The sequence below is a fragment of the Aquarana catesbeiana genome, linkage group LG03 (assembly GCF_042186555.1).
Source record: "Aquarana catesbeiana isolate 2022-GZ linkage group LG03, ASM4218655v1, whole genome shotgun sequence".
Taxonomy (NCBI): Eukaryota; Metazoa; Chordata; class Amphibia; order Anura; family Ranidae; genus Aquarana; species Aquarana catesbeiana.
Window position 1 is genome coordinate 468,584,888 of NC_133326.1, and position 14,433 is coordinate 468,599,320.

Consider the following 14,433-nt stretch of genomic DNA (forward strand, 5'->3'; position numbering starts at 1 on the left):
GTCAGACCTGAAGTCGCAGGGCAAAGTCGGAACGAAAGTTTTGCGACTATCATGGCAGATCAGTGTGAACATGGCCTGAGGCCTCGTGCAAACAAATGTAATTAAAATGACTCCTGTCAACACTGAATCTTGCTTCCAGAAGCTGGCAGAAAGATCCCAGTAGTAAAAATGTGTGTAATAAGGTGTAAAGTATGTATGTTTATACATATACAGTATCTCACAAAAGTGAGTACACCCCTCACATTTTTGTAAATATTTTATTATATCTTTTCATGTGACAACACTGAAGAAATTACTAAAAAAAAAAAAAAAACATGAACTCAAAACTATTATCATTTCCCTCCAAACAGAAATGTTTAAATGCATTTAAATGGCTAGCAAGTTCCTCAATGAACATCGGGGCAGAACTGCAGTTTCTTGTCTAGTTCTGTGTTGTGTACCCTCCATTTAATGCTCAGTGTGTGTAAGTAAGGCTGCAGTGGGCCCCGACAGCAATGCAGTCACAATGACCAAAATTGCCATAGTCTATAGGAGTGTCTATAGGGCTTATTCTACACAGTGGTAAACTGGTATTTCGTTTTCTCCCTGAACATGTTTTATTAATGATTAAAATGTGATTATAATTCCAGATTCTGCTGCTCCTTAAATGTAGCGTCAGTAAAATCTTTTCAGGCATCTTGTTCGCAGATCCATCATGCTGAGCTAGTGTGCTAAATTCCTGAAGCTGTGCATATCTCCATAACAATGCTGTCTTTTATTTCTACAAAAATGATTAATATTAGCCTTAAGCTGATGACAGTGTTGGCACAACAATGGAAGAGAGATAATTTTTAACAATAGGCTTGTAATATGTCATTTGCATAACACTAAAGCAGAACTGTGGGGAAATGACTAAATGTACATAAAATATAATGAATATATGGGATATGATGTGCCTTCTGTCTTACAAAAATTTAGTTCTGTTCTGCCAGTCTTTTAGTCCAGTACAGCCTACCAGACATCACATGCCTTTGACCTCAATTTACTTAATTGCAGTTAAGCAATTACGTTTGGTCAAGGACCAACTTCAGCCTCGCATTGAAGGAACAACAGCTCAGTGATATGGTCCATTCCTCGAACAATCTTAGTTTTAATGTGAAGGGGGTTATAGGAGGATAATATAAGATATATTGAGTTGGTTGTAGTATTTATATTGAACTTTGCTTGAACTGAGCTTTAATTTAAGAAAGCTGTAGAAGGAGCTTTATTAGCTAAACTCTGGGCAACATGAAGAACATAGAAATAAATGTACAATACAACCTGTTTTGCCTACCAAAGGTAGGTAAGCAAGTGTCATGATTCAGGCACCCTTGCAGCATAGCCAAGTTGATACCCTTACTTATCTATCTTCGCTTGCAGGGCTTCTTGAGGAAGATGGGAAATTCCTTGAATTCCTCACCTTGAAGGAATCTGTCCCTACCATAGAACAAGGCTTGCACGGCTAACCCAAAGGGAAGTGTGCCTGTTAACATACACAAGTCTTATGAGCAAACCAAAAAGCATAGCAATAGGACACATATTAGTCTTTCAACCCAACTGCATATTATTGCAGCTTGCCTGTTGCAGTTTACCATATGGTGCCTATACTATGGTTGCATCCTTAACTGAATACGATGGTCTATAAATGGGAGTTGAACGACCCTTTTTTCATGCAGATGGGAAGAAAGACAGCACTAAACTGAGTTGTGGCCTGCCTTCACTGAAGCTTATAAATCAGATTTCACCAGTGTTGGGATATTTTATTGGATTCAGACCATTACCACATAAGGATGTGGGCACTGGATGGAATTACCCTGTGTTAAAGAGGAAGTAATCTCTCCCATTCTGATGCTTCTCTTCATTTAGTCCATTATAATAAGTAATTATCAAACTATAGCCACTGTAATCCAGCCCAAATCGCATATTGTGGTTTAAAGAAACTTTAAAAAACTTGTTTCCAGGGTTAAGGCAGCGCCATCTTAAGTATTGTTTTCAGAGTCCACAGTAGAGTGTATTTCTGCCCTTACATTGAGCACTTCCTGTACTGTTAACCAAGCCTCCTTCTCAACCCAACGTTTCTATGGCAACCCTGCTTCCCTGCTCATAGCTGACTTGTTTTATTTCATAGTATTTACTTGTGCCGATTATCTAGTGTTTGCCTATGTCAGTCTTATCAGCTTCAGCTGATAAGACTGCAGTAATGCTGTCCGATGCCCAGGACATGGTCACATGGGGTGTAGTAGGAAGCTCTGAGTGATTATGCAGTCTCGTGGGATTTCAGTGTTGTGCCGTAGGAAGTCCTGATAATAGACAGACAAGCACACAGAGTGTGCCGTAAATCAGGGGAGATATGGGCATGCTCAGTGACGTCATTCTAAAGAACAAAAAGGATAACAACAATACTAAGCAAGTAAGGAGATATCTACAAGCAGTGTTCATTAGGCTTTTTTATGTTGATTTACATGGGACAAAGTTGTGGGGGAGAGTTTACAACCACTTTAAGTCTGGTTAGTTGTGTGCATAACCTAATGTAACGGAGAAAAGTTTTTAAGAACCTTTACAGTTGAATTCCATGAAAATAACTAATTACATAGTTAAATTACAGATATACATTAAGAACCTATTTAACTTCCAAAGATTTAAATTGTCTTGTTATCAATGGCACGCCAGCGTGGAGGAGACATGAAAGGCTTTTTCTGACTGCGAAGTCACCCTGACATGCAAGCAGCCCCAGTGCCGGGTAGGCACCCACCAATGTAAGCGGCCATTTGGCTTTTTAATTTGTTTACTTTTTTAATAAATTGTTTTACGCTATGGAGACTGTTTTTGTTTCCTATGTATCCTTATCCTATCTTGAATGAGCCTGACGGGAACGATCCATGCCTATAATACCAACCACAGTCCGGCCATCCATGTGAGCAGGCACAACCCTGCACAAGCGCTAGTGACTCCCTTTTTAACTAAAGGAGTCATTGGTATCTGGTAAGCAGATATCTACTACTTCGAGGTGTTTTCCTTTTCTTTTGTTTCTTTGGTGATGGAAAACCTTTTGTTTACAGCAACAAGATTGGGATAATATTGAAAGATATCACTTCAACTACTTCAATCACTTTTTTATGTGGACAATCAATCACTATATATGTTTTCACTAATGTGGGCACTTCAATGTGTAATCTAACTATGATTTGTCAATATTATGATTTTCATTTTTTTTGGTAACACAGGAGATATATTTATTTAGAGCACTTGAATAGTATGGTATCTAGCGCCCCCTAGCTTCCTACATTTCCATTTTTTTGGTAATGCAGGAGATATATTTTTTTGGAGCACTTGAATATTATGGTATCTAGCGCCCCCTATCTTTCTTACATTCCTTTTTTTGATTATCTATTTTTTTGATTATTCAAAAATTGGGGAGCAGCTTACACTGATTGTTTTGTATATTTCCACAATTTTTTTATTGTTGGGAATGTTTTCTTACTAGATGTACCACCAGTATATGTAATTCATATATATTATCTGCTATCGACACCACTGGCGCGAAGGTTTCTATTATTTTCTATTGTTATCAATGGCGACTACTGGGTAAATCGAATTATCTGTTTTGAAAAATGAAAGTCCTAACTGGTATTTGTGTGTAATGAAACCTAACATTTGCTTCCAAACAGTGCATGTTAAAGGATCAAGGTAAACTGCTGTTAACAAAGCTGCTTTTTTTTATTACTGAAGGTTACAATTTTTTAAACAAATTTATTTATACAACAGATGTTACACTTATTATTTTTCTATAATGACATGATTCTCTAATGATTGACTAACCTCTTGTATGTACCCATCTTGCTCCAGAACTGTCATTTCTTTATGGATCAGAGCTCTGTGCTGTTTTTTCAGCCACTCCCTCCTTGCCCGTGCCATGGAGAACTCTAGCTCTATGCCCAAACATTCTGACAATGGTTTCTGCCATAAAATAAAAAATATATATATTTGACAAATAAACATTTAATACAGGGTGCACCCATGACATAGGGTTCAGAGAGTAATATAGATTTTCTAAAGAGAAAGAACAACAGAAGCTGTTTTCCTTCACACTTTTTGTCTTTGACTTAAATTTGGCAATAGAAATGGTACCTTGTTAGTGGCCGTCTGTTGATTGTAGTAATGTCTGCAACTGGAGTTTTCTGTGTCGTCTTCACTGTTCTTGGTTGAATTTTTCTCCCCTGGTCAAGAGTTTTGGAAAGCTATCAGTTGGATTTAATGACATACGAGTCAAGAAATTTGTACCTCAATACAAATATGATTAGCTGGTAGTTCCAGTTTTTGTCCACGGTATCTGTGTTATGTAACAAGATGATTGACAAATGTAATGCAGATTGCACATATATTATGCTAATCAATGGGTGTGTTGGGATACATCAGCAACACAGACACCCTCCGCCCTGCAGACAGTTTCTTCACAACTGGGAATGAGATCAGCAAGTGGTTGAGCAAGGGATAAGGAAGGCAAAAATTAAGCAACATCTCGCATTCGGCAGACAGTAGTGCAGGCAAATAGGACCCACATATAAAGCAGCGTGGTGGTGAGGCGCATGCGCGGCAGCCTGAGGGAATGGTAATGCCGCCTTAGAGCTCCGCTCCTCAGGGATTCGGACCGGAGAACTACAGGTCCCAGCGGCATGGAAATTACCACAATTACTCCCCAGCGCCTTACTAAGCATATAATATGGTCCTGAAAGGATCAAAAAGCAGATTTAAAGCTAATTATGAATCTGAAGCGGCTCTCAGACTGGCGGCTAAGATGGCGGCGTCATCTACCTCCTCACAGCACAGCGCCTCACAGGCTGGAAATTCACAGCCTTCCAGACAAAAAGCACAGGCTGATAAACCTAAACTTGACAATGTTACCAATTAAAAATATTACACAAACTGACATGTTTGCTACATTTGAAGTTATGCTACAGAAAGCATTGAAACAGACTTCTGACCATATCACAGATAAACTAACTAAGGAAATTAAAGAAATTGGTCAGAGAACAGCTGAACTGGAATTGAGAGTAGATGATATTGACAGTCAAACACAATATTGCACATCTGAGTTAACAGCCCTTAAAGAGGAAAATATCCTATTACAGTCACGTTTAGAGGAACAAGAAAACAGAGATAGAAGATCTAATTTACGGATAAGAGGAATACCTGAATCCATTTTAGACCTGCAGACAACCATTACCACACTTTTTCAAGAATTGCTTCCTGAAATTACTCTGGATAGACTTGAAATGGACAGAGTGCACAGAGCTTTAGCACCACGCAAAACAAATGGCCCTCCTAGGGACATAACTAAACTGCACTACTACAAAACTAAAGAACAACTGTTATCAGCTGCTAGAAGAAAAGAATCTCTCAGCTTCCAGGGTCATACATATCAGATATTCACAGACTTGTCTCCTCTTATGCCCCGTACACACGGTTGGACTTTGTTCGGACATTCCGACAACAAAATCCTAGGATTTTTTCCGACGGATGTTGGCTCAAACTTGTTTTGCCTACACACGGTCGCACAAAGTTGTCGGAATTTCCGATCGCCAAGAACGTGGTGACGTACACCACGTACGACGAGACTAGAAAAGGCCGGTTCAGAACCAAGCGCGGCACCCTTTGGGCTCCTTTTGCTAATCTCGTGTTAGTAAAAGTTTGGTGAGAGACGATTCGCGCTTTTTCAGACTCGTGGCTTTCAGATCGTTTTCTGACGTTCAGTTTGTGCTTGTGGGTTTGTATCTGCTCTTCAGTGCGTGCAGTCAGTTCGTATCGGAGTTTTCTGTGTGATCTTGCCTGCTCGTTGCTGTTTTTCAGATCGCTCTTCACAGGCCTTGCTGTTCTTCAGTGCGTTCTGTTACTTCGTTCTGAGCAGCCGACCGTTTTCTAGCCATGTTTCGTATGCGTACTCCTCGTAGAGTTCGTGCTGTGCGGGGGCTTGGTGTTGGGGTCCTGACCTTGACACAAGTCCAGTCCATGAACAGGGTGGGGAGGAGTTCATGGACCAAGAATTGGTTGCTTCAGCGTGACCAGTTCTGTCACATGCCTTTGCTCCGTGAGATCCGTGAGAATAATCCTGATGATTTCAGGAACTTTCTCAGGATGACGGACCCCGTGTTTCACCGTTTGTTGGCTTCGCTGACCCCCTATATTAGCAGGCAGGATACCTGCATGAGGCAAGCCATCACTCCGGAGCAGAGGTTGGTCGCTACCCTGCGGTATTTGGCCACAGGGAGAAGCCTGCAGGACTTGAAGTTCTCGACAGGCATCTCCCCCCAGGCTCTGGGGATCATTATCCCAGAGACCTGTTCTGCCATCGTACAGGTCCTGCAGAAGGAGTATATGAAGGTAAGATTTTTATCCTTTTATATCACATTTTATTGTATTGAATGTTTGATAATATATTGTATTTCTTTCCTCATTCCCTAATTACCATGATTGGAATATGCTGTGAATGTCCCCTTTGTTCTCATGCATGCTGAATTTTTATATAATTATTATTTTAGGTCCTTCATACATATTTGCCCTTCAATAACCTCCCCAGCATGGTGTCTCCTGGCCTATATTCACCTCATGTAGTCACTTAACAATGTATTTTATCTGCTCCATAGTAGTGCTTTACCCCAAACACCCCCTAAAATGTTTGGAAATTTTATTTTTGATTTAAATTCAGGCGGAGGGCCAGAGGCTTTTTTTTGTGGTGTCCCCAAATTTTTTGTAACCCTCCCTCCCCCAACTGCTAAGTCAGCTGATCCCAATTCTCTATCCTCAATCATCTATCTGCTGACTTTGCCAAACCCATACACACTATACCCACCTCTTTAGTGCTCAGATTTATGGATGAATTCCCCAAAGCATGTAGTGCAAGGGCCTGCCTGTATACTTTCCAATGGTACTGTTTAAAGTTCTTGTATCCTATTATGATCTTGATAGGTAATAGCAGAATGTCCAAATGTGCTCAAATGTGTACAGTGTGTATTTATATCTTTGTATTATGACACTTCTTACCTGTCCAGTGGGCTGCCAATAGTGTAACTAAGGAGGGGCTGTTCCAAGTAATACCCTGTATTTAGGCATTCATCTCACAATGAAGTGAAGAGGGTTACCTGTCCAAGAGTCCCCCCCCCCCCTATAATGTTAGAAATGGCCCATGAGAGGGGGGGAGGGGGAATATGATAGGTGTACCTTATACTTTGTTGTTGTAAAATTCCCCTTAATAAATGCTATCTGGAGGTTGACCCATAATGTTTGTGTCTAATCTGCTTGCCATGTTTCTGTGAAAAAATAGTAATGTTTATTGTTTTTTCCTCAACAGTTTCCTTCCACGCCACAGGAATGGCAGACTGTGGCCTCCCACTTTGCCCAGCGGTGGGACTTTCCTAACTGCGGAGGGGCAATTGATGGGAAACACGTCCACATCGTCCCACCACCCAACTCGGGGTCTAACTATTATAATTACAAGGGGTTTAATAGTATAGTGATGTTGGCGGTGGTGTCGGCTAATTACGACTTCTTGTATGTGGACGTGGGGAAGAATGGCCGGATGTCCGATGGTGGAGTGATCGCCCAGACAGAGTTCTACAGGTGTCTCCAGAATGGCAGCTTGGACTTGCCACCTCCAGAGGACAATGTTGAAGGTCTCCCATTTGTGTTCGTTGCTGATGAAGCGTTTGCGCTGGGGGACCACCTGATGCGGCCATTCCCGATGAGGACCCTCACCCCGGAACAGAGGGTTTTTAATTACCGGCTGGCCAGAGCCCGAAGAGTGGTGGAGAACACATTTGGAATCCTGGTCAGCCGGTTCCGACTATTTCTGACACCCATCCATATGGCGGAGTATAAACTGAACCATATTATACTGGCGTGCTGTGTTCTCCATAATTTTTTAAGAAAACATTCAGCCAACTATGCTGGCTCAGTTGGGCCTGAGGCCGGAATAACAAATACATCAACAATGACGGCGCTTGAAAGCGGCCGTCCTGGCTTGCCCTCCCTGAGTGCCCGTGATGTCCGGTTACGATACCTGGAGTTCTTTGCGGGTAGGGGGGCTATCAATATGCCAGACAATCTGTGACACCTTTTTCAAATAAAAAACAACCAAAAGCTATTCTTGGTGGACATTTACTGCTTGTGTTTGTTTGAGCTGACCCTGACAGAAATGTGTTGAGTGCAGAAAATGTCGTGATTGGGTAACCTTATAAAGAATAGTGTTGGCTGGTACTTCCTAAATGCAAAAACACATTTCACTACAAGTGCACTTGCAACTGCACTGAACCTGCACTTGTAGTGCAAAGTGTATTTGCCCTTAGGAAATAACCCCCATTTTTGCATAAAACAGCTATTACATCACCCCAAAAGTGTTGTAGTGTTGAGACAATAATCCACACATTCTTGAGTAAGGCACTTTTTTATACCTGCACAATCACATGTGCATTTACCAAAGGTTTTTAAAACAAAACAACATGTTTGTTGTATAACAATTTTTGGTAGGGGCATTATCAAAAATCGAAATATCCATTTCAGATAAAACAGGCCTGTGTAAAACCAACAAGAAAGCCAAAAAACTTGAACTTACAAAGTTCACATTAGGTAAAACCTGAAGGCTATATCAGACATCAGTATTTAGGAACTGGGTTTGATATAGTGTTCAGATGGGGGGAAATCACCCCTGGAAAAGCCAAATTTGGAAGATGCACACCAATTTACGAATGTCAACATGTGCTATCTGCCATCAGGGGGGATCAAGGGACGTGTTTTGGGGGAGCAAGCCCTTCCTCATCGCTACTTTATAATTGAGGAAGGGGTTGCACCCCCAAAACGCGTCCATTGATCTCCCGCGATGGCAGATAGCACATGTTGGCACACTGTGTGCATCCTCCAAATTTGGCTTTTCTAAACATTGTAAAAATTTTAGTAAGATAAAACAGGTGATTTTGTGGGGTTTAAATTCGCCCCAAAACATCAATGATGTTATTATTTTTTTTAATAACATCACTGATTTGTTGCTGGATGTTTTGCAATTGGAGATTACACCCCATGATCTCCCCGATCAGTATCTGGGCACTTTCAGATGTAAAGCGTTCTGGATCACGATCACCTAAAAAGAGATAAAGAACAAAAAAAACAGGTCTCAAAAATCTGCCAACATCCATCTCTTTTACCTGAGCCTGTGGTTGCAGACACTCACCTGTTGTGGTGCCAATCTCCACCACATCTTCTTCTTCCTCCTGCTCAGCTTCTTGGGTTGGTATTTCCCCTTCTTCCAGAGGGGGGGGGTCTCTGGTCTCCTGGGATGAGGGGTGTCTGAGTCTTTTCTCCCCTATGTAAAACAAAAATGGTATAATTAGCACACAGATATTTGATGACAGAACTAGAAATAGGAAACATTGCTTGGAAGTGGGGTACAATTGTCTATTTTAGCCGAGTTCCAAGATGTATATTTTTTATTGCCCTTTGTCAAGCTGCAATACTTTACCTGTTTGGTACAAGCTTCACAGATGTAGCCCCCCTATAGTATACACTGGAGCACCTGTGTGCCCCCCCTAATAAAAATGGTGTTCTTGTGTCCCACACTAGTGCTCCAGTGTCCAGATGTGAAAACAGCTGCTCAGTGTCCTCTCCTTACACACAATCTAGTTGGCATTTCATTCTAGTAACAAACCCATCTACACAAACAAATATTTGGCATCCAAGTAGGCCCAAAAAAGATGTGGGAAAATGCATATGGCCTAAACAATGGTGTTCTAGAGGCCGAAAGAAAAATGTTTGATACGAACGAATAATGGGCCCATGAACATTAAAGTTGACCTTTTTAAACGTTACAATTACTAAAAGCATATGGAGCAGAACGAACGGAATAAAGACAGAAAGAATATGAACACAGCACAACTACTTACTTTTTTGCAGCACTCTCCGGATCTTTCGGTACTGCTCTGGCTCTCTCAACTTCAGGTCCGACCACCGCTTCCTGAGCTGATCTTTAGATCTTCGTACCCCGAAATTCTTCTCCAGACTCCGGACCACTTTACCAATGATTTTGGCCTTTCTGATGTTGGGGTTGGGGTAAGGCCCATATTTTCCGTCATAGTCGGACTTCTTCATGATTTCTACCATCTCCAACATCTCCCCAAACGACATATTTGTGGCCTTAAAACGTCTCCTTCTGGATCGGGACGTGCCTGGATCCGGGCTTTCCTCCTCCTCCTCCTCGTTGTTAGAATTATCACGCACCTGTTGTAACTCCGCCATCATGCTCTTCCCCCACTGCGCCGAACGAAAAGGGGCGGGGAATAGACTAGAAAGAACGTCAGGGGCGGGCGGAGTTACACGCATGCGCAGTGTGTATAAAGCGTAACACGCGTGCGTATTACGTACGATCTGTGAGCGGAGGAAGGAGCATTGGACGCGCCGATCGTAAGAACGAAGGTAAGAGACAAACTTGGGCCTATACTGCTTCTAGATTGAGGCCTATATTGTAACAAGATTAGGAGAGTTTTGTATGACATTAGGCTTTGTCTTGTGTTGTGTCTTGCAGTGAACATGGATATCTTAATGAGAGATACTGACTTCATGTCACTATTCATTGATATGCTAAGTGAGCTGCCCTGTCTGTGGGAGATTACCCACCCCCATTTCAAGAACCAAGCAAAGAGGAAGGCAGCACTGGAGCAATTGTGTGAAATTGTGAAGCAGGTGATCCCCACGGCAGACATCACTTATTTAAAGATTTTCATTGGTGGCCTGAGGAGCACATATCTAAGGGAGCGCAAGAAAGTCCTGGATTCACAGAGATCCGGAGCAGCAGATGACATCTATGTCCCCAGGATGTTGTACTACGACAGGCTGCACTTTCTGGCAGGCCAGACTGAACCCAGGCCATCCCTCTCCAGTCTTCCTTCCACGCTTCCTTCCCCCCCGGCTGAGGCTTCTGACGCCCAACCTGGGCCTTCCAGGCCATATGTGGAGGAGCCCAGATTGAGCCAGGTATCTATCTTCTATCTTCTTTCATTACAGGTTTAATTACTGTAACTGGTTTTGGTTTATAATTAGCATAACCACTTGTTCCTTTTCTTATTTTTTTCTTTTCTCTCCTCTTTTTTTTATACAAAAGATATGTATAGACAAGGCGGTTATGCTTTAAAATAGATAGTCTATTTGACCTTTTTATCTTCAGTCCCTTTTTTTTTTTCTTTTTCTAAATACAATATACTTATTAAGCAAAGCTTTACACATATCTTGATGAGATTCATTTTTTGTTCTGTTTTTGGTACCTGTGGTTCTCCGGGGCCGTCCTCCCTATAGGAATTTCTTGTTGCCCCTTTGGTTTTTCCATTTGCAGACTCCTGCCCTTTTTTATGGGGGACTCTGCTGATGGACGCGGATCCTCTCAGGGAATCTTGAAAATTTCCTTGATTTAAATAATGGGTTAATTCGATTGTTCTACTTTTCTCTTTTTTCAGTTTTTTTCTATTTTTTTCTCCTTTTTTTTCTTGATCCCCGATTTCTTCATGATCCTCAGAGTGGTGGTTCTGGCTCACAATGCACATTCTTTAGGCTATGATAACTTTTATTACATTGATTGAACTATGGCTCCGATAAATGTATTATCTTTAATTGTACAGGGATTTAATATCCCACATAAACGCACCAAAGCTCTAAGATCCTTTTCATCTAAAAAAGCCCATATTATATGTTTACAGGAAACACACTTTACAGATAAGGCTCAACCTAGATTTCTCTCACCCTCATACCCACAATTTTATACAGCCTCCGCTGCAGTTAAACAAAGGGGTACCCTTATTGGTTTTCATCGTACCACTCCGTTTAACCTCAAAACACAAGTGATAGATCCGGAAGGCCGATATGTACTTTTATCAGGTTATATCTCTGATAATCCTATTACTATTGTATCTTATTACGCTCCCAACAAGCGCCCAACAGCGTTCCTATCACACCTTTTTCAGGTCATAGAATCCCATAAATTTGGAACAGTTATTATATGTGGTGATTCTAATGCAACAATCTTCCCATTCTTAGATAAATCTCCTCCTGGGCCTACAACAGGCACAACTAACCTTACTTTTCAGCGTTTACTCACTTCTCATAGCTTGGTTGATACCTGGCGTGAAATTAATCACACCAATAGACGTTATAATCATTACTCCTACCCACATAAATCTTTTTCACGGATTGACCATATCCTTATCCCATCTAGCATGCTACCAGAAATCATTTCGGCTAAAATTATACCATTCCCATGGACTGACCATTGTGCAGTTTCCATCAATACAGCTTCTACGATCCCTAGATCTCACGACACAACTTGGTGTATGAAAGACTTCATACTGACTCACCCATCTCTTAGTAAAGAAATTGAGAACTCAATATCTGACTATTTTAAAGATAATGACACAAATGACATCTCTACCCTCACACTATGGGAGGCTCATAAACCTGTCATCAGAGGTAGAATGATACAGCAAGCAACTAAATTCAAAAGAGAACACAAAATAATGTTCTCAGAATTGGAAACTAACTTTAATAACTGTCATCAGACCTATCAATCTCACCCAACGGCCATTAATAATTCTAAACTTGAAAAAGCCTGCCTAGACCTGGATCTCTTCTTGACTGATTCCGCTGACAAATCCATACGTAAACGACAACATACTCTTTACCTTAAGGCTAATAAACCGGATGCACCCTTGGCCAGAAGCTTGAATACTACACAACACAAAAAGAAACCTATCCGTTTGAAAATCTCTAAAGAAGCGTATACTAGTAACCCAGTCAAAATCCTAGAGATTTTTCGTACCAATTTGGCTAAACTATATTCCCCAGCCCCAACATTCGATAAATCAAAGGCTGATATTCTATTTTCTAGCATCAAACTTCCGTATCTTGATCAAAAACAACGAGTTCTTCTTGAAAGCCCTATTAGGACTACAGAAGTTTTGAATACTATAAAACTTCTAAAACTTAACAAGAGACCAGGTCCAGATGGGTTCCCGGCTATATACTATAGACACTTTATGCATATTTTTACGCCAATTTTAACTAGGGCCTTTAATTCAATCCTTGAAGGACATTCATTTAGAACAGAGACACTTACATCTATTATTGCTATGATTCCCAAACCACAATCTGACTCATCTTCTTGGTCTAATTATCGTCCTATATCGCTTCTTTAATTTAGACATTAAGTTACTAGCTAAAATACTGGCTACCAGATTGAATAATATTATCGGCCAGTTAGTTCATAAAGACCAAACAGGTTTTATTCTGAAACAACAGACAGGCGATAATATAAGACGAGCACTCTTACTCATACATGCAGCCAAAACAAGACGTATCCCAGCATGTTTGGTTTCATTAGATATAAAAAAAGCATTCGACTCTGTCACTTGGCCATATATGGATTATATATTACAAAAATGGGGTTTTGGTAATCATTTCCTTACCTGGGTCTCCTCACTATACAATTTGCCAAGAGCATATATTAAATACTCTGGTTATAAATCTACTATGTTTAATATAAATAGAGGCACAAGACAAGGATGTCCCTTTTCACCATTACTTTTTGCCCTATTGATAGAAGCCCTAGCACAGTGGTGTCCAAACTATGGCCCTCCAGTTGTTAAGGAACTACAACTCCCATCATGCCTAGTCATGTCTGTGAATGTCAGAGTTTTACAATGCCTCATGGGAAGTGTAGTTCCGCAACAGCTGGAGGGCCGTAGTTTGGACATCCCTGCCCTAGCACAACTAATTAGAACAAATGTAGATATCAAGGGTATTGAATTAGGTGGTTACCATCATAAGATAAGTCTTTTTGCCGATGATATTCTTGTGTTCCTGTCCCATCCTCATATCTACCCCGAATCTACTAAACTTACTGCATAAATTTGCACATATTTCTGGACTCCATATCAATCCCTCTAAATCAAATGCCTTAAATATTTCTTTATCGCAATCTGAACTTCAGCATATCAAAACTGTTTTACCTTTTACTTGGGTCTTAAAACAATTACCCTACTTAGGGGTACAACTCACAATTTCTCTCAAAGATCTGTTTTCAGCTAACTACTTACCTCTCTTGAATGAACATCAGGTTTTATGAAACAATGGGCCTCCCTACCACTTTCCTGGTTAGGTAAAATCAATGCTATTAAGATGTCAATATTACCAAAATTTTTATATTTATTTAGAGTGTTACCTATAACTTTACCATCTTATTTTACTAGGCTTACTCAACGAAGAGTCTTAACATTTATCTGGGGCACAACTAAACCTTGTATACCCAAATCTACACTTTTTCTTAATAAACTAAAAGGTGGTCTAGGATTACCCAATTTTTTATTTTATTACTATGCAGCCCAAATGGCT

At 40.7% G+C, this 14,433-nt stretch overlaps 1 protein-coding gene across 2 annotated transcripts in view; it reads right to left on the minus strand.

Moving 5' to 3' along the window:
• The window catches only part of LOC141134592 (uncharacterized), a 108,385-nt gene that overhangs the window by 23,867 nt on the left and 70,085 nt on the right, over window positions 1-14,433 (minus strand). The window contains exons 5-6 of one of the 2 annotated variants that reach the window (XM_073624066.1): window positions 4,147-4,235; window positions 3,838-3,975 (exon numbers count right to left, since the gene is read on the minus strand). In XM_073624066.1, coding sequence (XP_073480167.1) covers window positions 3,838-3,975; window positions 4,147-4,235 — 227 coding nt within the window. The remainder of the gene's footprint in view (window positions 1-3,837; window positions 3,976-4,146; window positions 4,236-14,433) is intronic. The other variant, XM_073624067.1, reaches the window with a different exon arrangement.